The sequence below is a fragment of the Canis lupus genome, chromosome 1 (assembly GCF_003254725.2).
Source record: "Canis lupus dingo isolate Sandy chromosome 1, ASM325472v2, whole genome shotgun sequence".
NCBI classification, from domain to species: Eukaryota; Metazoa; Chordata; class Mammalia; order Carnivora; family Canidae; genus Canis; species Canis lupus.
Window position 1 is genome coordinate 66,234,567 of NC_064243.1, and position 23,959 is coordinate 66,258,525.

Below are 23,959 nucleotides of genomic sequence, written 5' to 3' on the forward strand. Positions count from 1 at the left end.
TGAGTTGAATCAACTGAATTTAAATGGCCCCATTAAGTGAAATATATAAGCATAAAATGGAAACCGTCAGGAGAGAAGCTAAATGACATCTTTAGATGTCATCTTCGAATGTCATTTACCATCCGGATAAAGATCAGTCTAACTGACCCTAAAATGTAAAAATGGAATTAGAATGGAGACATCAAATAAGTGGCTGTGTTTCCATTAAGATGCAGTGAAGTCTAAAATCTTCAAGATACAGCTGAATTTTCAATTTGGAAAATGATTCCTAATATACAGCGAAATTGCACGTTATAATTACTCAAATGTAACACAAGTATTGGAAAACAAAGGAATTGAGTAAATTCTAATTTAAGAGCCAACGATGAGCTCCTCTGACCGCAGCCACGTCTTCCTAAACCCCTCTTCTCTTGCCCAAGCATTTACAGTTTTTGTATATCCAGCAGTCTCTGCGTGTGAATTAAATGGAAATACGTGCCCTAAATTCAGAGAGCACAGTATTATCTGCGGAGTCCCTAAAATGCACCAAACTGTCGGAAGTATCTTGTGCTTGAATACAATAGCCCTCTTCCCTCGGTTAAAATGTCTCTCTTCCAGAAAAATATTGACAGCAGAAAAAGGTGGGAGAGACTTCATTCCGACAAGTCAGCGGGCAGCTAGCTGACTGCGCGTCCCTTCGAGGCTCTGCAGACTTGAGCTCTGGCTGGTGGAGCAGTTGGGACTAAGGACACGCCTCGTGCACGAGGTTAGCAGCGAGCGTGGCTCTAGTGGAGTGACCCATAGAGGGGAACGGCATGGTGTAGACACCCATGGGGGGAGAGAAAGCGGAGGCGTGTGCAAGAGCTGAAGTCCCCAATACAGCTAAAATTTCACTCTCCTGGACTCCCACGTTCTTTCTAAGAGGTAAGTCTTAATCAGCTCATCTAGAACTTTGTGGTATTAGCAAGAGCATCCGATGTCTACACCACCTTAGGGTTTACAAGGCATGCCACACATGAAGCCTGTAAAAAGATGGCATCAACAGACCTGAAAACGCATGTTTTAGCCTCATGTTCCCAGTTTCTTTCTTTTTTTCTCCAAAGATTTCCTCTTTGTGAGATAAAACAGTGTTTTCCTTTAGACACTTTGGAAGTACTATTCTCTCAGTACTTGCTCAGTGCATTTTCTAAACGTGTGCTAGAGGTACAGTTTTCCTCTAGGAAACTGAGGCCCCTGAGAAGGGCAGGTCATTTGTGGGTCACAAAGAAGATAGAAGGGAGGGGGTTGTGCAAGGGGCACCCTGAGTCCCAACAGTGAGGTTGTGCATCCCTGGCCAGTGGAGACCAGGCGCTTGCAGGCAAGCAGACCCGTGTGGACCCCGCCTGCTGACTACTGATGTTAACTTTGCTGAGCCTTGAGTGTTTACCTCTAACATGAAAGTTTTTTTTTTTTTTTTAGAGATTTATCTGAAAGAAAGAAAGAATGGAAAGAGAAGCAGAGGGAGACAATCTCCAGCAGACTCCCCGCTGAATGCAGAGCGGGTCACGGGGCTCGGCTCGATCCTACAACGCATGAGATTATGACCTGAACCGAAACCAAGAGTTTGATGTTTCACTGACTGAACCACCCAGATGCCCCTAATGTGAAACTATTAACAACATAACTCTACATAAAGTATCTGGCACAGTGATTGGCTTGTGATTAGCACTCGGTGCTGGTAGCTGCAGAGTAGCTGTAGCTCTGGGGGTAATTGTCCGTCTCTGCCCAGCCAAATCAACCGCTGAGCGGCCTATCCCAAACACCAAAGATGTAAGCAAAGAGTTGGATGGTCTTTGGGAGGAACAAGATCTGCAGTCTTCATATTGTCTCACCGAAGGATACGGAAGTCAAATGCAGAGCTGATGTGTAGGGTGCCAGGGTTGTCCTCTTGTTTTTGAGCTCCTGTTCTCATTCCCCCTCCCAAGAAGCCTGTGAGGTCCTGTTCCAGGGGAGACTTGTTGCTTCTAGGAATAACGGGTTTGAGAAAAGCAAGGTAGAAGACTAGAAGTTTCTAGGAGATAGCAAAGTCTTAAGAGATCTCTAATTCTGGAAGCAGGGTGAGGCTGGATTTCCTCACCCATTTCCCTTGTATCTTATATTACATCAGGCCTCACAGGAAGGGCCCTGTTTCTGACTCATAGTTCTTGTTCTCTCCACAAAATAGGGCCTGGAGCACCTCTCCTAATCTCCATGCATTCTCTCACTTGAAATTGTTTATTGTTTGTGGACTTTGTGTCAACAATTTCTGGTTGTTGTGGACACGATGAGTAAGACAAGATTCAGTTCTTACTCCCAGGGAGTTTCTAGCCTAGTGTGGGGGAAAAGATATATATAATGAAATATGGAATAACAGCTGCTATTATATTACAGAAGAATATGGTCTAATGGATTAAATGCTGGGCCCTGAACTGGACGTTGAGGGTCCTACAGTGATCCAAGCAGGTATCGGCCTCAGCTTCATAAATTTTCCATTCTGAGATGAACCCTGAACCATTCATTATAGTAATTAAGGCACATGTGTAAATGTTGTCAGAGTGAAACTTCTAGAAGGCTGTCTTTTCTATTGGAAAGCAATGGACTTAAGGTCAGGACGACCCTCATGGTTACATGCACGGTTATCTTGTTATACACACACACACAATAAATGTCTGCAAAACTAAAGTCAGACCAAAGTTTTTGGTTTTTAGGCTCAAGGAAAATGCTGAAACAGAGAGATGCTATTTCCTGCACCAGTAGAAGCAGGGCCCTTCTCAGGCAGTCAAGGGTAGAGGCCAGTGGAGAGAATAATGTGAATCACAGCCCCCAAACTAAAGGCACCACAGAGATAGTTAGGCCACAGCTATACCCAACAGAGTCCCTTAAGGAAGAGAACAGGGTGTTTAATGGGGGTCAGTTCTATGTGAGGTTCTTCTCTGTCACACACACACACACACATAAAAGCCTAGTGACCTCAGAGAGATTTTTATTATACTCTCGGGAACAGAAAGACTTCCACCTTCAGGAAATGTCAGATAACTCCTATCACTTCAATAACAGCAAAATAAAAAATTACAGCATTCCTGTGGCGCAAACCCTGAGTTTACCGCAACACCCTGGTACCTGTGTCTTTGTATCCTCCGCGGCGTCTATGTGCCCATACTACGGTAGGCAATAAAGTACTACTCAGTAAATATCTGTTGATTGAGTGAGTGAAAAAAATAACCACAGTAATAAAATAACCGTAGTGAGACAGACTGGCCCACCCGACTATAAACAAAACTTTTGGGGAGAACAGAGATGAATAACAAAGTAGAAGGTGACATTTTTATAGGCACCTTTGCGACTATTTAAACTTCTACATTTATTTATTTTTTTTAAGATTTTATTTATTTATTCATGAGAAAAAGAGAGAGAGAGAGGCAGAGACATAGGGAGAGGGAGAAGCAGGCTCCTCGAAGGGAGCCCGATGTGGGACTGGAGCCCACTGTGGGACTCGATCCTGGGACTGGGATCATGCCCTGAGCAAAAGGCAGACGCTTAACTGCTGAGCCACCCAGGTGTCCCAAACTTCTACATTTATGAATAAAGACACTGAAGCATATAGATTTCAAGTTATTTGCTCGAAGTCGCAGGGAATGAGAGGTAGGCCTCAAAGTCAATTTCTAGCCTCTGCGACATGTGTACTCTCTCATAAACCACACTCAAATTCACAGCTAATGACAAAATGTCTAAATGTTGTTTTCTGCAAAAGCGTTATTTATTTATTTATTTATTTATTTATTTATTTATTTATTTATTTATAAAAGTGATTGTATAGATGAGAACCGGCGATTGTTGTGAAGGCTCAGCCATCCACCAGTTGTCTGTTTATAATTGGGAACATTTTCCTGTCCTAGGATTCATTTTCTTCCGGGTTGCTCTGAGGACCTGCTATAAAACTTGGTATTGCCTCCACATACAGACATGGTCAGGAAGCAATTTCTCTCAATTTTTCTCTCCCTGGCTTGATTGGTATGGAACTCGGAGCTGTTTTACCACAAAGCGCGTCCTTTGTATTAAATTTTCCTTCCCCTTCATAGAATTCTTACTTGACCAAAATTTTAAACCCTTATTTCAAGGGTTATGATTTATTTATCATTTTTTAAAGATTCTATTTACTTATTTGAGACAGGAAGAGAGAGCAATAGAAAGTGAGAAAGAGCTGGGAGGATGGGGACTGCCCAGAGGCAGAGGGAGAAGCAGATTCCCTACTAAGCATTGAGCCAGATGTGGGACTAGATTCCAGGACCCCGGGATCATGACCTGAGCCGAGGGCAGACATTTAACCACTGAGCCATCCAGGCACCCCAAGGGTTATGATTTATTGAGAACCATTTCAAATCTCATTTTAAGGTAGCTTGGAGAAAAAGTTGGAGAAGTGAACAACTCTTTAATACCTGTGTAGGTAAAATACTTCCATGGAGATATTTAAACATATATAAGCTGCCCATCGCCCACTCAAAGTTCAGCCTAGAGCCCCAGAACATCTGTTAAGGTGGCAGAGTCGACGGTTGGGGACTTAGCTCCCATCGATATGGTTTACAAGCAAATGCAACAAACAATTCAATATACATTTTTGTTTGTTTGTTTTTAAGTAGGCTCCATGTCCAGTGTGGAGCCCAACATGGGGCTTGAACTCATGACCCTGAGGTCAAGACCTGAGCTGAGATCAAGAGTCAGATGCTTAACCAAGTGAGTCACCCAGGGGCCCCTCAACATACATTTTATTGAACAATTTCTATGAAGCAATGCCACTGCACATATCAGAGTGAATAGATATTTGAAATGGGAACTGAATATATAATCAAAAGGAGATGGTTAATTAGGTAAAATTCATATTTATACGGTGCCTTACTGCTCTAAGAATATAAAGTTCAAAGTTCCAGCCAAGACACAAACTGGCTGTAGGAAGAATCTTTACTTTCAAAGCTTTGAAATCCTTGAGCTCTTCACTTAAATAAAAACAGAAATGTGATGTTTACGATACAAGTTCAATAGGTTTCACGAAATACTCCACCAACAGGGATTTGCTTTTGCTGAGGGCTTGGCATCTGGGTAAAAGAAAAGAGCCACTAAAAAAAAAAAAAAAGAAGAAGAAGAAGAAAAGAAAAGAGCCACTAAGATAGGACTCAGTCTTGGGAGTCACTTCAGAGTGCATACAACTGCATATGCAATTTCATGAAAAAAAAAATCCAATGGAGTTTATCATTTCCAAATAAATATATCTTCGAAAATACATTCACAACATAAGGTAACCTTGAAAACAAGCTCTCTTCTGTTTACCTCGCACATTGTTTTTTTGCTTTTATTTTAGTCTGTATTATTCCTGCCTAAGTTACTCAAAAAACTACTGCGTCCGAGATGTGATTAAAGTAAAAGTGTTTAATTTATGCATTTAAAAATATTTATAGCAATTTCATTTAAAAATATCAATGGCTGCTGTTCTATTTTTCAAATTACACCAGAACCAGGGGGAAAATATTTGAAAGGCAAAGAAATTCCCCCTTAACACTATCTCTTGGGCTGCTTCTTTGCTGATTTATCACTCAGCATTTTATTTTTGCACTTAATATCTCAGATAAACACACTCTACCAAAGCCAAGTAAAGTCATACTCACCTCTCTATTTTATATCAAAAAATAAATATGCAATAGTAAACATGCAGGACAAGCATTTGTCTGTAAAGAGAGTCTGAGTAAATGGATATGTTCTGTTTTTAAAAAAAGAGACACTACTGTTGAAATTTATAGTACTAATTATTTTTGCATTCTAGAATGAGAGTTCACTGTAACAGATAGGATATATCAACCAAGTGCACAGAAAATACAAGTCCCAAGACAGATAGTGCTAATGCAGGAGGCAAGTTAGGAGCCCTCGAGGGCAAAGACCAGGAAAAGTTAAGATTATTTTAAGGCTCTTGCATGAGGTGAAGGGATGAAACAACACAAAGAGGATAGACTCTGAAATAGAAAAGGTCAGATAAACATTTATCGCCATCATCATCTCAGTTACTCTTTCTTCTTTTCCATCCTCAGAGGTTCTCTGTGGGGGATTTCTTTCCCCAAATGTCTGTCATCAATGCTTCCCCAAGTGTCAGATCTTAAAGGTGCCAGGAGAAGACCCCTCCCTTCTGAAGAGCACAAAGGTTTCAAAGCTCTCGAAGTAACGTTTCTTCCTACAGCAGCAGGACTTCATGAAGGGCAGGGACCTTCGATTAACTGTGTCGGAGACTCACCCCTCACAGAGCCTCCTCCCTCTCCCCACTTTATGCTATTTGTGCATTAACCTGTCCTGGCCTTCGAACTACAAGCTTAGTCGTAGTTTCCATGAAATAACTCTTGCAAAAACCTGTCTCTGATTGTTTGTGATGATGAAAGACCACTGTTTCCCCCGGGTTACATAAAAATAGAGGCATTTTTTTCTACTGCAAGGGAGCATAGTGGAAGTAGCAATCAATGTTTTGTGATCAGATGAGACTACCATAAAGATTCTAAGGCTGCATCCTAAGAGGTCACTTTTGTTTGCAGTTGGCAGGATATCAACTGTTTCAATACAAGCAACGAGTTGCAGTAGACTCAACTAATTACCTCCATTCCGCCTCTACTCAACTCTTCTCAGCCCCCTCGTGCCTACTTCATACTCTCAGAGGAAGAAGATAAGCAGATGGATGTAAGCAGGTGCATAGGACCTTGGGCAGCCACTAGCCTTGAGAGCAATTGGTCAACACCCTTGAAGCCAATTAAACTCTTGGTAAATGGTTTCCAAACTCCAGCAGATGGCCTATCGGTCCCAGTTGTGCTGTTCAACATCTATGTGACTTCATATAAGAAACTAAAAACTGGGAGTTAGGGGATTGCTTCTTTCTAGTATATTCTAGTTAACATTTTATGATTTTACTCCCTAACTAGTGTCTTTTCTTCATTATGGAAAGTTTGGCCTGGTTCTGTTTCCTCCACTGATTAGACTGCCACAAAGGGGTGATACTTGTGTGGTTAAAACTCACCAAGGACTTGAATATGTTTTCATTTTACACCCAAGGAAGCAGATGATTAACTGAAGCTGTCACTGTCGTACAAAGCCAAGCTAGGCTACAAACTCAAAGCTCCTACCCACACATGGTGGGCTAATTTTTGCCACTAAGTTTTATTATTGATCTTCTTAGAGGATAAAAAAGTTACCATCACAAAAATCTAATTTTAATGAAACATTTCTGATTTCCAAATATATTTTTGAACTATCTTTTATATTTCTGACACTTTTCTGAACACTATGAAGGTCAATCTCAAATGAATGATTACAGAGCTTCCCTGCCAGAGTATTTTTCATTTTCCTTTATTACGTTTAGAAGCCCCTAGGTTTTTATCTTCCACTCTTGTCCTTATTTCTATTTTTCTCCATTGCCACTCACCTTCCCAAACAGGGAATGCTATCGTAGAGTCCATCTTTTAAATAAAAGGTTATTTTAAAAGCTAATATCCTGAATTCCTTACACTTTGATTGTTGTAGTCTCTAACGAGGGACTGAAGTTTGTCTTTTAAAACTCCAAGGAGAGGGCAGCCCAAGTGGCTCAGCGGTTTAGCGCCGCCTTCAGCCCAGGGTGTGATCCTGGAGTCCAGGGATGAGTCCCACATTGGGCTTCCTGCATGGAACCTGCTTCCTGCATGGAACCTGCTTCTCCCTCTTCCCGTGTCTCTGCCTCTCTCTCTCTCTCTCTGTGGGTGTCTCTCATGACTAAATAAAATAAAATCTTAAAAAAAAAACTCCAAGGAGAATATGAATTTCCATTCTGGCATGAACATATACCCACATTGTTTGATAATGCTACAAGAGTGTTTCCCCAAATCAGAATGAGAGCCCCGAAGGAAGAAATGGTTATAGGGAAAGGTGTAGGGAAGAGAATCAAGGAAATGCATCTTTACAATGATTCTCCTGAGAACAATCTCGGGTTTCAGACCTTCTTTCCCTAGCCAGATTTTCTGGCTTTTATTTTACAATGGAAGAGGACCCATCTATATGGCTAGTGGATAGACAGTCTACAGGGATTTTCCCCCTTTCTGGACACAGAATGAAATCAGCAAGTTCTTATGCCATTCTTAAATCCAACTTTGCAGATCTTCATGTAAAAAACAGTCACATGATACCACATCACAAAGCATTTCTCTTTTATTCCTGGTAGTCAAATGAAGTTTGTTTTGACTTGAATGTTCTTAATCGTATAAACAAGGAATATGGGAGAAGGCAAGTGAGGTATGAACATGGAGTGGAGTCTAATGGAACCGACAATGAACTTTCTCTTTGCTTGTCTATAAGAAGGTGTTTAATTGCTATGATGTAGGATGAATTGTGTCCCCTCGATTCTCACATGTTGAAGTCATTACCCCAAGTACTACAGAATGTGACTGTTTTTGGAGATAGGGTCTTTACAGAGACAGTCAATCTACAATGTAAAACCTACGATTAGGTAGGTTCTAATCTACAATGACTGGTGTCTGTGGTAGGGGAAATTTGGAGATAGGCATCAATAGGGAGAATGCAATGTGAATATGATGATAGCCATGTATAAGGCCAGAGGAGAGGCCTGGAACAGATCCTGCCTTCATTGGGAGGAAACACTAACTACACCTTGACTTTAGACTTCCAGCTTCCAGAACTGTGAGAAAAGAAATGTCTATTATTTACACCACCCAGTTGGTGGTACTTTGTTATAGCAGCCCTCCCAAACTAACAGAGCTACCTATTCCATTTTTTTTCCTGGAAACTAAGCCTCCATTTTTTGGACACATTTCAACTGTACATTATTGTTTAAGAAACATATTTACATAATCCCATAGTTAATCTCTTAACCTTAGTAAAAAAAAAAATCTGTGCTATTCTTTAAAGACAATGTCCTGGATTTCATGATAAAAGTCATGCTAGCTGCAGAAGATGTTGAGATTCATTAGAATAATATTTTTACAACTGTGTAAACTGAGGAAAGTTAGAAACCTTTTGAGTCACCCAGTTAGTTACTGGTGAAAATAGTCACATGGCTCCCATTTTTCATGTTTTCCTGCCAAGGACACAGCCATTCTTAGGTATTAGCCAAGAATTACATATCATGAAAATGGTTTTGCCCTAAATTGTCATGTTAAAAATGTTTAAAATATAGTAAGTAGAAACTTAGATCACAAAATAGTTTACCCCACTAACACCACTTAACACAAATTCCTGACGTATAGTCTTAATCAGACTTGATATTTTCTCTGTTACATGGTAAATATATTTTTATACCATTTTAAGATAAGCACAGCAATGAAAGGTGCAATATCTTTGGAAAGATATTGGAAAGTCCATGGAAAAGATTAGGATTTTCATTTAAGTTCTGCATATTTAAGCATAGGCAGATGTCCAGAGGACCATGTGTGTATTTGCTAATTTTCAATAATAATTTTCATCAGTTGCACTGTATATTCCCAGGCAGTTTTGAAGAATATTATTTTAATTCAAATTGGTACTTATCACAAAGCTAATTACTTCTTGATCAATCTTTTCTGTTTCTTTTCTCCTTCAATTATTTTGACACTAATTTTGTTCTTTGAGAAAATTTAGGGGAAACATGGTAGAAATTTCAAATACCTGACGTGGAAGAGGACTCTTGACTCTTCTACCCGAAAGGGTAAGAACTAAAGATGAATTGGTCACAGTGACAATGAAATAGATTTCAACTCAAGACAAAGAAGACCTTTAAACAGAGCTATGCTGTTGCAGAACTGGCTACTGCCAAAGATCTTAAAGGTTAGTCATTGATGATGTTCTAAACTTTAAGTCATTTGGGGGTTCTGTCATAAGGAGGGTTCACGCAAAGATTAGATCTGATTCAATTCGATGCGATTCAATCGAATGTTTTTTTGTGGCCTTTTCATCCTAAAAGACTGTGATTCTATGAACTAAGTAGTAATCCCAAGACTAGCTCTTCTTCTTAACATAATGCTTAGTCCTTCATACTCTTGACATCCTTTGTGTTTGGTATAGCTGTGTAGTTTCTTTAACATAAATTTATTTTTAAAGATTTATTTATTTTTTAAAAAGATTTATTTATTTATTTGAGGGGGTTAGGGGCAGATGGAGAGGGAGAAACCCCAGCAGACTCCAGGCTGAGCATGGAGCCTGATGTAGGGCTCGATCTCACAGCCCTGAGATCATGACTGGAGCCAAGAGTTGGCAGCTCAAACGACTGTGCCACTCAGGGGCCCCTCTTTAACATAAATTTAGATGACAGGATGAAACCTCAGTCAGAGCTCATATATATCAAGTTAGAGGCAGAGCTGAGGTCAGTTTTCTTTGTTACTTATTAATTTAGTATGAAATCATGTGTCAGTACTTTGGGTGAGAACAACAAATTATTCTATAATCATTAAAAAAAAAACCACAGAATTATTTTAACAGTCATACAGGTCTGGGGATTCTTTTCTAAAGAACTAAGTATGTATGTAGCATACCACGAGATAATCAAATACTAACCTCCTTCATTTTTTCCAGTTCATTCTGTAAAGCTTGCTTTGCAATCTCAACTTCTATGAGCTGTTGCCTCAGTTTTTCATTTTCATCTTCTGTTGTTGTTCTCTTTTCCTCCACATTTTCCAATTCGTGGTGAAGTCTCACAGATACATCCTTTGCAACCTAAATTAAGGTGTTTTAACAATAATGTGTAATTAATACAATGAATGAGCTAAAGTTATATTCACATTAAAACCTCTAAGAACCAAAAAACCCTCCAAAACTACTAAGAGTCAGTACACAAATAGTTTTCACCATATACCAATAATCTATCTAGATGCTTTACTTGTAAATTTAAATTATTTAACCCTCACAACAATCCCATGATATAGGGACTATTATTGTTGTACTTTATAGATGAGGAAAATAAGTCTCGGAGATATGAAGTAATTAATGTGCTCAAGGTCACACAGCTAACAAGTGGTCAGGTAGTCTGGCTTTCTGTTCCCTTCACCATAGTGTTCAATTGTGTTTATTCATGGGTAGAGACATTTCACATATCTCCTCTAATTCTATAACAAAACTATACATTTCCATTATCACTCAGTTTCAAGACTAGAAAGCAAAGTTTTCATAGATGAGGTATGGGACTTGAATTTTGATCCTACGATGTCATGTGCTTACTTTCAGGAAACATGTCAGTCCTTGAGATTAAGTTTTATTTGTTTTAATTACAGTGTACATTTTTGCCTTTTGCTTTAAGATCATCTTAGAAATTTTAGGGTTTGGAACAACACCCTTTGGTGTAGTATTATGTAGTGGCTCAGGACATAGGCAGTGGTTTTATATGGGGTGTGGAGACAGTCTGGTCACCTATTAGCAGATTTCCAGGGCTGGGGACTGCGCACTGAACTTCTGTAAAAGGTTCAGCTTCTATACAAGATGATGCTATCAATAATCCCAAACTCATAGGTGCCTTATTTATTCTTTTGTCTTGAGCTAACATTTAGATAGATAACTCACTGTTAATACATATAAAAAATGCTTGCCGTGGGGCCTGGGGCATAGTGAGCACACACTCAACAAATGTTAGGAAAGGAAATAAACGGTAATATAATGACTTTCACTAGATGCTTACTCGCAGTTTTCTTTAAAACAAATATAGGATAATTACACTTGATTTTCGTATCTTGATGAAGTTAAAATAATTAAAATGATGTTTGGTTGTCCAAAGGTAATGAAGATAACTTTGGGTTTGCATTGTCAGTGAATCTGCCTACAGTCCATCTGAACTGAACAGACCACACCGACTGGAAAAAAAAAAAGCACTTCAAGGTTACAATTTTTCCACTGGGGGCAAATTCTAAAGGAACAGCTTCACATTAAGAATGAGTTTTTTGGGGGGATCCCTGGGTGGCTCAACGGTTTAGCGCCTGCCTTTGGCCCAGGGTGCGATCCTGGAGTCCCGGGATCGAGTCCGACGTCTGACTCCCTGCATGGAGCCTGCTTCTCCCCCTGTCTGTGTCTCTGCCTCTCTCTCTCTCTATGTATATAATAAATAAATAAATAAATAAATAAATAAATAAATAAATAAATAAATAAAATAAATACTGCACTTGCTTTTTCCTTCTCCCAAAAGAGCAGCAAGTTGGACAGATTTCCCTTCAGGGAGTTAGCAAGGTAGGACGGAGTCCTGGAAGCAGAGGGTTAGGGGGGCCTTGCAGCCAGACACCTGAACTGGAAGATCTTCCCAAAGCTGTTCCTATTCTGGGCTCCAATTCCTCTCCCTCCAGGAGTCTGCACGGAGCTGCTCTCCCCCAGGCCCTTACTTGGAGGGCAGCGTCTGGAGGCCAGAGAGCAACCAGCGCCAGGGCCTGCGCTACCGGAGTCACCCCAAGAAAGCCCCCGAGCTCGCTCCCGGCAGGGCCTTGCCCCGACACGAGAGCCTTCAGCACGCCCCCCCTTCCCTTTCTCCCGCCCAGAACCTGCTAGTTTGCGCTCAGCGCTGCGAAACTCCGCGTTTGCGGGTGAGCAGCGAAGGCCGTTCCCCGCGCAGGTCCCACGGCCGCCCGGCCTCGCGCCCCCCGCGCCCCCCGCGCACCTTGAGGTCCTGCTCCAGGCTGCGCAACAGCTCCCCGTCGATCTCCCCGGTCTGCGCGTAGCGGAGCCTTTTGCGCTCGGCTTTGCGGAGGCGGTACTGCAGGATCCGGCAGTTTTTGTTGGCTCTCTCCAACTCGTGGCGCATTTCCTGCAGTTGACAGGCATCCTCCTCGAAGAAAGTGTCCCTCATCTCGTCCATCTCGGTCCTCAGCTCGTCGATCTCGTTCTGAGGCGGGGACAGGCCGCGGGTCGGAATTACCCTGGCTCCCCACCCCCGGGGGCGCGCACCGCAGACACCCCATCCCGACTCCAGATTCCGTCTTATTGCCCCCCTCCGTAAGGCAGGAGCGACGGAGCTGAATGAAGAAGCAACTGGAAGAACGGGCCTCCCCCAGCTCCCCTACGCTGCCCCTGTCCGTGAAAAAGTGGGACAAGCCATCGTAATTAGAGAAACGAAGGCCCAGGTCTGGATTTAAATGCAAACCTAAGGCTGCTAATCTTGGGCTGCTTTAGATCTAGGAGAGGCCTAGGAGCCACCCCCCGCCCCGCGCGCCCCTTCCCTCCGCAAGGCTCCCTAGCAGGTGCACAGCCCGTCACCCTCGCGGACACGCCCTAACCCTCCCAGGCCCCCGCCTCCCCTCCCCCACGCGCCCCCCCACTTCTCACCTTGAGAGTCTCGTTCTCCTCCCGCAGCTTCTCCATCTCCTCCTGCATCTCCTCCTGCTCCTGGAGCTGCTGCGGGTGCGGCTGCGACGCCGGAGGCGCGGCCGCCTGCATGCCCCCTCCGCCGGCGCTGCCCTCGGCGCTCTGCTGGGGGCCCTCGGCGGCCGCCGCCATCGGGGACACGGCGGGGGCGGCGGGAGGCTCGCAAGGGGCAGGGGCGCCGGCCCCCGGGGAGCCGCGGCCGCCGTTCTTGGCCGCCGCCGCCGCCGCCGCCGCCCGCTCCTTCTTGAGATGGAACTGGATGAGCTCAGACTGCAGGCATCCTTCCTTCCAGTAGCCCCCCCCGCCGCCGCCGCCGCCGCCCCCCACTGCCCCGCTTCCGGGGTTCCTGCCGCCGGGGCCCGCGGCTCTGCCCGCGGACGCGGATGGAGAAGGGGGGGCCCCCTCCCCGCCGCCGGCGCCCCTCTGCTGAGCGCGCACGCCGCGCCCTCGCCAGCCCCTGGGCGGCGGCGGCTGCGGAGCGCCCCCCTCCCTCTCCCCGGAGCCGCCGCCGGCTCCTCCTCCTTCCGCACCCCCTCCTCCTCCTTCCCCGAGTGGAGGGGGTTCCCCGAGTCTGGCGGACACGGGCTCTAGCTCCCGGGATGGCTCCTCCGACGGGCCAGGCCTCCTACCGCCCACCGGGGCCAGGGTCGCCGCGGGGGCCGCTTCAGCACCAGCCGCGGGGTGGACAGCTCCCGGCGCGGCCCCTTTGGGCGCCAGGGGCGCAGCCTTCTCCGCCCCGCCTCCGCCTCCTCCTCCTCCTCCTCCTCCTCCTCCTCCTCCTCCTCCTCCTCCTCCTCGGCCGCCGGGCGGAGGCCCAGAGCGGCTCCCGGGCTTGCTGCCCTGCTGCTGCTGCTGCTGCTGCTGTTGCAGCTGCAGCTGCCGAACCGAATTGAGCTTCGTGCCGGCCCCCACGGGGGACCGGGTGGTCGCGGTCGTCTGTCGGGCCGAATTGTCCCTGAGTCTGGCAGGTGATTGAGCACGCTGCTGTTTTCGGCTGCTGCCCTCTGGGTGCAGTCGAGCCTCCGTGGCAGAGCTGGCGGCAGAAGCTGTGGCTGCAGCAGGGCCAGCGCCCCCCGTTGGTGGCTGACTCATGGCAGTCTGGGAGGGGTCTACGGATGAGGTTTTGAATGGTCCGTCACCAGATCATCCTCTGCCCTCCGCAAGTCCGCCAACCTTCCTTTCTAATCTGGGCTAGAAACAAAAGGGAAGCACACACATGTCTGCATGGTTACAGAGCAAAGGGTGATTGCCCCATAAAAGAGAAGCCTGGGGTGGGGGGAGGGGTGGAACAAAAAGATGGGAAAAGCGCTCAGTTAGAAGCCTTGAGTTTAGAAATAGGATGCAGAATAGTCGATTCTCATTCTGCCCAGGGAGGCACCATCTCCCTCTCGCTCCATCTCAGGAAAATGATGATGATCCGAAAGCAGCTGAACCTAACATTCTCAAGGTAACAGGTTCTGGCAGTGGTGAGATATGGGTCAGAACGGAATGGATGGGAAGGGAGATTTAAAAGCAAAAGCAAAAACAAACAAAAAAAGATGAGGGGATAAAGTCAGGAAGAAGCTTCAGAAGGAAAAGGAGAGGTCCACATGCTGGAGTTGACCACCCTGCTTTTTCAACTTTGGTTTTCCTCCTTATTCAATCCACATTTTAAAGCCTAGTCCAGTAGAGAACGTTTTATTTAATTACTATTCTCAACGAGGGGAAAAGAGTTATGAGGTAGGTTCCTAGAGGAAATCTGCTGTGCATACATGGTCCTTTCCTCAGCTCTAACTCTTAATTGTTGTTCTTGGTATGAGAAATGCACCCATTTTCCTTTAGACTAGGACTACAATAAAAGTAATGAATGACTTTAAGTCAGGTTCAGTTTCAAGAAAGTGATGGTATTCAGAATCATCTATATGGTTTAGTTACTAGTAACCTGAAATCCAAGCTTTGGTAAATAATTTAAAAAAGAACACATTTGGAGAAGTTTATCTGCACAATTTCTTAAAGTATAGGGTGCTGACTTCTGCACTTATCCAAATTTTATAGTTCTGGTAAGTCATTTCAGTGTTAAGGGTAATTGCCCGGTAGAAAATATTTTCACTCTCAAACACCTTATTACATGGCATATGGCATGGGAAAAGTTTATATGATTGGTTAAGTTGTACTCTTAAAGTGCCCAGTTCCTCCCGTGGAGCCAAATTCTAAGACAGAATGAGCATGCTCCCGGAAACCTGGTGCATCCTCCCGCATGGTGGCAAGATAAGCCTCTATTGTGTATTTTTTCCAAGATAAATCCATCACCAGCTTTTAAAATCCGGAAAGTGGCAAGCCATTGCCTCCTGGGTTCTTCTTCCTCGTGATCCAGCCACCTGGCCAGCCAGCTAGTCAGTTTGGTGCTTTTTTCCTTACAGCTATCATCCCTCCCTAAAGCACTGAAAAGCTATGACTATGCAGAAAGTTGTGCTTTAAAAAAAAAAAAAAAAAATGCCTCCCATCAGGAGAGGAGGTTTGCCAGTCATGTCACCAGCATTATTCCTGTTACTGTGTATTTTTAAGTATCATAACTTAGTGAACATGCAGCAAGCCAGCCCTCATTTTATGAAGAAATACTCCCGGAAGCGTCCTTCTCCACCTGCCTTTGTCTTTTCAGGATCTCCCTCCGACTCAGTTTGAAAAATACTAGTAAACAAAGAAGCCACTAAGGGGGGAAAGTCATTCACCAACTTATTTTCTGCACGTTCTCCAGAGCCACACGCGCCTAGGACTCGTGGCCTAGTTGCACAGCCTGGGTCACACCAGCGTGGACCGCCTAAGCCAGCTGCATCGCCAATGCAACCTTAGTTTTGGTTTGAATCAGGCATAAGCACTCCGGAGCTGAGAACACCTGACACCGTTTGCCCCGGCCCCCAGGCAGCTGTACCCCAGGAGTCCAAGGGACCGGGGCTGTCACGTGGTTCTCACAAAGTGACAGGATGCTGGGCCCCTTCAAGGCATCCCCCGTAGGACCCGCCAGGCCAAGCAACCCCGCACGGACACAGAGCAACCATTTCGACCTCCCGCTCCACCTGCCCACCGACCCTCCCCACGGCGCACACCCTCCCTCTAGGAATCCCGAAGAACTGCTCACTTCTCGGCGGACGCGGCGATTGCAAGTTGGTTCAAGTCAGCAGCGCTTCCCTCCGGATCCGCCGGCGGCCTCGGGCTTCCCCTTGACGTCTCGGAAAGGCAAGGAGGAGTGTGACTCCGGAGGAGGGCGAGCGACTCTGCGGCCGGCCGAGCAGGACTTGGGGCGCGCTCGGCCTCTCGCCCCAGCTCCGCGCCCACTCGCTTTCTGCAGACAAAGGCGCGAACGTGCAGGCGCTGCGGCCCCCGGGCCTGGGGTACCGAGCGGTGCCCGGCGCTGCCCGGGGTGGGGGGGGGGCGCGCGCCTGGGGGGCGGACCTCAGGGGAGCAGGTGGGGGCGGGATCGCAGGGGAGCAGGGCGGGGCCGGGGAGGGCCTGGGATGGAGCAGCCGGGCGGCCCCCGGGTACCCGGCCGGGCGCGCGCCTGCGGGGCCGACCTCACCCGCCCGGGCTGGGGATGGGGGGCGGGGGGATCGCAGGGGAGCAGGGAGAGGGGCCTGGGATGGAGCAGCCGGGCGGACCCCGGGTACCCGGCGGGGCGCGCGCCTGCAGGACCGACCTCACCCGCCCGGGCTGGGTCGGGGCGCTGGGGAGCAGGGCGGGGCGGGTCCGGGGAGGGGGAGGGGCCCGGAGGCCGCAGCCACGCCCGAGATGCGGAGGGGCCCCCGCTGGGCCGAGGACTCCCGAAGCGTGGGTCTCGCTCGGCAGAGCTGGGTCCCGGGCGGCTGAGCGCCCTTGGGTGGGGGCGGGGGCGGGGGGTGGCGGGGGCCCGGGAGGGGGGCGTATCCCAGCAGCCGGTTCCGGGCGTGACGCGCGCTCCCGGGGCGGCGGCGGGGAGCGGGCGGGCGGCTGCTCGCCTCGTCTTTGTTCGCTCACTTTGATCCCGGGAGCTGCCCACGCGCCCCCCCGCCCCGCAGCCCGGGCGGAGTCAGCCGGCGCCGCTGCCCCGCCCCCCCCCCCCCCCGCCCCGCGGACAAAGGGCCTGGCGGGGCCGCTCCGAGGCCGCCCTGCGGGGCTGGGGGCGGCGGTGCCAGGGGAGGGGGTGGGGCGCAAACGAAGGAAAGCAGAACCTATGCCTCTACAAGGGACGCCAATCCATACTGTTCCACAGTAAAATTTAAAAAATGCGACTGCAAAATTCTTTTTCCTTCCAGTTTTTTTTTTTTTTTTTAAGGGGGGTGGTAGGAGGATCTTCCTTGTGTCTCAAAGAATTTCCTGGGTGAACTTCAAGATGAGAATACAAGTAAACACTACTTTAGAAAGGGTATTTTTGTTTTGTTTTGTTTTAAGATTTTCTCAAATTAGTATGTAGTTTCGTCGATAAAAGGAGGTCAATATATTGAACTAAGTTTTTTTTTTTTTATGCAGACATGAGTTTTAGTGTGAAAGATTTTATGTTCTGAGCGTGACATCTTGCTTTAAAAATGAAATAAACACAGTTGAGGAGTAGTTTGCATACAAGCAACGTGATTACAGCAGAATAAAAAGATGTTTAAGCCCTGGTAATTAGGAGCTCTAGCGATCTGTAAGGCAAATACTGTATCACGACAAAAACCTCCACACTCACCTGCTCCAGAACAGGGAAGCGCTAGCCCAGCGCCCGGCACTGTCCAAGGTGCTAGGTATGCGAAGATGAAACAGGACCTGCTTCCTATCCGGGGAGGCCCAAGCATATTGAAGGGACTTGGGATAATTTCCATACGATCCTTTACATACTTTTTGAAAATGGAAATGTGGTATCTGTGCCATCTATCGTGAATAGCTCAGACCTCGACTAGGCTACAAAAATTAAGGCAAAAAAAAGCAAAGTATAATCACAACTTATTTAGCATGTATATCAGATGGTTTGTCATCATGTACCCACACTTGAATTGTAATTTCCTTAAGGAATACCAATATCCACAGGTCCCATTCAACTTACGTGGATAAATTGGATAAAAATAGTTTTTCAGATTAATCTTTACAAATAAAATAATGATATTACAGAGTCTATGGACATAAAATGTATCTGGTCCTGCTTCTCTAAGAACTTGTACTCGGATCAGTCATCAATATTTCAGGTTTTTTCCCTAAGGTAGTATTATTTATTTCAGTGTAATTAGTAACTTAAAAAGTCTAATAAAAACCAAGAATTTATTATCATGCATGCTTACATCAAGTAGTCAATGTGCTTAAATGTGTCATTTCATAATTTAGTATTAGCAATTTCAGGGTTGAAGACTACTAATAAAGAATAAGAATGAGCAATGTCAAGATGCTTCTCTACTTATGTAAATTTGCCATAAAAAGAACTTTTGAACTCGAAGTTTATTCTTTGTTAGTTAAAATTATATTTATTCAATTAAGCTAACCCCAAAGATGACTATTCAAAGGTTTTTGTCAGAATTTAGAAAGGCTTCAGTATTATTTTTACTGTGTTTCAGGAGGAGACAGGCCAACTGACATTTTAATTCTGTAATTGAATTGTCCATTCTGTAGCACAGTACCATGTGCATCTTCAATCAAGGGAAGAAGGCTAAAGTCTCAATTTCAAAGTCCTTAAGAAATACATAGCTTAAAATATCTGTCCTCTGATTCTCAAGACTTTAACTATATAAAGGTATCTTTATATAGCTTTACAGTTTGCAGGACCCTTTCATTTTGTATGCTTAAAATACTGTGAAGTAGATACTATTTTCTCCACTTAAAACATGGAGTAACTCAGTTTGGGATGGTAAATGACTTTATTTAAGTTAAATTTCCAATCAGAACTTGAATTTGGATCCTCTCTTACATCAAGTCTCCTTTTTATATTTTTCCCACATAACTCTTTTTCATACCAGGACTTAAAAAAAAAATGAAGGCTGATTTTATATCCTAGTCTGATCTTTTCACCGAGGCACATACTATGTACATCTGGAGGTAACACTATCAACTAAAACTTCATGTGACTTTTTTCTCTCTTGTCCAAATGGTATTGAGTTTTATTTTATTTTTCTTTTACTGAAGAAAACTATGTTCTATATCTGTCTTTTTAATGACTTAACACTAGATTCTTCATTGCTTAATCTTTTCCCTTCTCTTCTATATCCATTTTTTTCTTTCAAAATATTTCTTAGCCTTGTCTTTTTTTAAATTTTCTGTGTAATCAATACCAAAATCCAGAACATAATTCTGTTTAGACTATTGCAAATTCATCCTATATCAATAGGTTCTTTCTGCCCAATCCACACTGTTTAATGCAGCCTGTTTATACCTTTATTAAGCAAAATTTTCCTCATATCACTCTGCTTACAATCACTGCATCATGTCCAAACTTTTCTTCCTAGGCTTCAAAGAATTGCACTGTCCCCATCCTACACCAAAATGTACTTCTAATATTTCGCCACACATACTCCCTTCCTTCTTGGACGGATTGTCTCTTTGCCCTTTTAGCATCTAGGGCTCATTCTGCTTGTGTACTTTTCTTCCTGCTATTTTCCATACTTAGCATGTCTGTCTTCCTTTTCTGTTCAAAAGCAACCCTTAAGGCTCACCTTAAGTTTCAAATTCTTCTGTCATGTGAACTTAGGCAAGTTATTTAAACTTTCTGAGCCTCTGTATTTTTCCCACTCATTCATTCATTTATCTATATATGGAACATATATTGTTGACTTCATGTACCTAATTGATGTGATGTCTATTATTATAAAATGGTGAAGATAATTCTTATTGCCATGCATGGGACATGTGCTAATCATCACAAATTATCAGTGATAATTACTATGTGCCTGGCACTTGTGATCTACCAGTAAATGTTAACTAGTATTGTCACTGTTCATATTTCAGGAATATTATTACATTAGTTTACACCAAATTCTCCCATTCTTGAATGGGATTCTTGAATTTCTATAGAACTAATAAATAATGTCGCATATTAGAAATACTTGGTTACTCTTGGATTATTTTATAATTGCCCATTCAAGCTAATGTAACACTATTTGTTAACTGCACTTCAATTAAAATTAATTTTAAATATGATAAATATTTTCAAATAATACTCTTGTATCTCTAGCAGGTAGTCAGAACAGGGGCTGGATTTTTATTGGTAGACTTCAGCTGACAGAGAAAACTTGATACTTGCAGATCCATCCTCTGTTTTTAGAGAGTAATTTAGCTTGGAGATGTGCCATTGAAAGGCAGCTATGCTCACCACTATACCACCAACGCCGGCGGAGATGTGCCATTGTCTTGACCTTTACTCACATATGTATGTAGTCACAAGCCACACTTATTCTCTGGATTACATTTTAGATAATGATTTATGAATCAGAGGCCCCTTGGGTTGTAAATATCATGATTCATCTTTTTATGTCTATGCAGACTACCCAAACCATATTATATGTTGTCTTTAGCCTAATATCTATTCTACAATTTCTCAAAGTAAATGTACATATTTTGTGACTTAACACTGTGACCCAAAACTAGTAGTTAATTCATATATTGGATTCAGGCTGCTTTGTGAATGGCAGAAATTGTACTGTACTATGAATACTTTAGTCACTCATGCATTTGCTGTTGTGTAAGTTTGCAGTTGGGTATTGCATAGCCAAAATTCTATAAATGTTCAAGAATATTCAGCCTTGGTAATTCAAGCCACTGTCTAGGTACTCATCATAGCCAAAATGCTGTCAAATATTTGATTTCAACTTAGTCCCATCTTCCATCTTAATCTTATTGGAAAATTTTAACAAGTCTGCTAGTTATTATGTAAATCCCATATATATATGTATATATATACATATATATATACACACACACGATTACCATTAAATTTATTCTAATATCAAAATTGTCAATTTTTTATACCAGTGTTTTAATAACCCTTTATATCACCTCCAGTCCTCCTTCATCAATAATTAAACTGAGCTAATTTTAAGTATAGTAGGCTAATTTTCATTATGCCAGACCAACAAGAATGGCATCCTAAGTTACCATGTACTTCACTAGGAAATTTTAACACAGGTTTTTCATGTCTACCTGCTACCTTCCCCCATGCTGTTTTGTTTTTTGTTTGTTTGTTTGTTTTTTAATTTTTATTTATTTATGATAGTCACACAGAGAGAGAGAGGCAGAGACACAGGCAGAGGGAGAAGCAGGCTCCATGCACCAGGAGCCCGTTGTGGGATTCGATCCCGGGTCTCCAGGATCGCGCCCTGGGCCAAAGGCAGGCGCTTAAACCGCTGCACCACCCAGGGATCCCCCCCATGCTGTTTTAAAACAGTATCTAAGGGTCCTCCTCTGTATGGACATACTCAAGCAAATATGCTAATGGTAAATGGTTCTGTTCATTTTTTTTATATTATTGTATGCCTACTTGTTAAATAAGCTACAAAAGCAATATTTTGTAGAATTAATAGAAAAATGAGCAAAATGACACCTATATTTTAATTCTAATATCCTGTATTTTTATTGTTCTTAAATATTGGTGAGGTTTTTATTTAAATTTAACTAGTCACTAAAGTTTTGGATATTATAATATGCTATGCAAAGATCATCAGGGTGCTCTTTTTAAAAAGATTTTATATATTTATTTGAATAGGAGGAGAAGGGGCAGAGAGAAAAAATCCAAAGCAGACTCTGCACTGAGAGTGGAGTCTAATGTGGGGCTGGATCCCCAGCTGTGAGATCATGACTTGAGCCGAAATCAAGTGTTGGACCTTAATTGACTGAGCCACCCGGCACCTCCAGGGTACTCTTTTATCTGATGATCCTGGATTACTTGACTTTATCTATTCTTCACTCACTGATATTTATTGTATGTAGGTGTTCACTCACAAATACTTAATTTAAGATAATCTGAAGATGGTTTATTTACAATGGGACTATTTATGAGATATAGATTGGATAGAGGAGAAACTACAGTGGATACTTCAATAACTTGGGGTTAAGGGGGAGGAGCTATCAGCACTTTGTTTAAAAAGGAGAAGAAGGAGGAGGAGGAGGAAGAGGAGAAAGGGAAGAAGAAGAAAAACACGACACCACTGGCAATAATATTAAAAAAGATGAGGGGACAGAGTGGTCATTGGAACCCAGAAAAAGAAATTTGTATAGAGCATGACACTTGAGAACAGTGATTTTCTATTGGCTGATATAGTCAGTTCAAGATGACCTCCTCGCCCTCCCTGCCTCTTGTCTCCTACTGTGGCTCTCCATTGGTTGATCCAATTCAATCCAGAGGCCTATGGAAATATTAGATGTGACCCACTCAGGCCAGCATAGTGGTTGAAGAACAAATTTGAAGGAGTTAAATATAAGATGTCCAGCACAGAATGAACTAAATCAGACACAGAAAGACAAATACCGATATAATTGCACTTGTATATGGAATCTAAAAAACAAAACAAACAGACAAACCAGAAATTGAGTCATAAATATAGAGAACGAACTGGTGGTTGCAGAGGGGAGAGGATAGGGGAATAGGCAAAATAGGTGAATAGGATTAAGAGGTATAAACTTCTGGTTGTAAAATAAATAAGTCACAAGGATGAAAAGTACAGCATTGGGAATATAGTCAATGATATTGTAATAATTTTGTATGGTAACAGATGGTATCTACACTCAACATTGGGAAGATTTTGTTATGTATGTAATTGTTGAATCAATATGTTGTACACATGAAATGAATCTAATGTTATATGTGAGCCATACCTCAATGAAAATTAAAAAGATATTTCACACAATAAACAATATGATCAATAACTCAGACTTGTAAAATCACTATGTTTCTCACAAATTTATGTTCATGTATGATAGAGATCTTAAAATTTCTATTTTCAGAAAAAGCATACATTTTTGAGATTTTTTTCAGTACTGATAATGAATTTTCTATATGGGCATTTTTATTGGATTTCATTAGTCAACTGAAAGGATTATCATTTTTATGATATTAATTTTACCTCTACTTTAACATGGTACATCTTTTTATTTAATTAGATGGTCTTTCTGAATATGAATAATTTTTTTTTGTTTTCTCAGAGAGCTTCTATATCCTATGTTAGATTTGTTCCCAAGTAATTGCTATTTTTATGCTATTGTTAAAAGTGTCTTCTTTTTAAGCGCATTTCTCAAAGCTTTTATTTAAATTCCAGTTAGTTAACCTGGAACATATTCCAGGTGCACAATACAGTGATTCAACAGTTCCATACAACACCTGATGCTCATCTCAACAAATGCTCCTTAATCCCCATCACCTATTTAACCCATCCATCCATCCAGGTCCCTTCTGGTAACCATCAGTTTATTCTCTGTAGTTAAGAGTCTGAGTGTTTCTTGGTTAGCCTCTATCTCTATCTGTCTGTCTGTCTCTTTTTCACCTATGCTCATCTGTTTTTTTTCTTATATTCCACATATGAATGAAATCCTATGGTATTTGTCTTTCTCTGATTGGATTATTTTGCTTAGCATAATGCTCTCTAGCTCCATACATAAGCACATTTTTAAATTGCATGTTGTTAATGTATAGAATGGCAACGGACTTGTGTATAATGACCTTATATGTATGCATACATCT

The 23,959-nt window shown here is 43.3% G+C and overlaps 1 protein-coding gene across 1 annotated transcript in view; it reads right to left on the reverse strand.

Moving 5' to 3' along the window:
• Positions 1 to 16,710, reverse strand: part of SOGA3 (SOGA family member 3) — a 78,500-nt gene extending 61,790 nt beyond the window's left edge. Inside the window, exons 1-4 of the mRNA XM_035712770.2 lie at positions 16,433 to 16,710; positions 13,279 to 14,508; positions 12,614 to 12,838; positions 10,537 to 10,695 (exon numbers count right to left, since the gene is read on the reverse strand). Of these exons, the coding sequence (XP_035568663.2) occupies positions 10,537 to 10,695; positions 12,614 to 12,838; positions 13,279 to 14,409 (1,515 nt within the window). The 5' untranslated portion in view covers positions 14,410 to 14,508; positions 16,433 to 16,710. The remainder of the gene's footprint in view (positions 1 to 10,536; positions 10,696 to 12,613; positions 12,839 to 13,278; positions 14,509 to 16,432) is intronic.
• Positions 16,711 to 23,959: the final 7,249 nt, after the last annotated feature.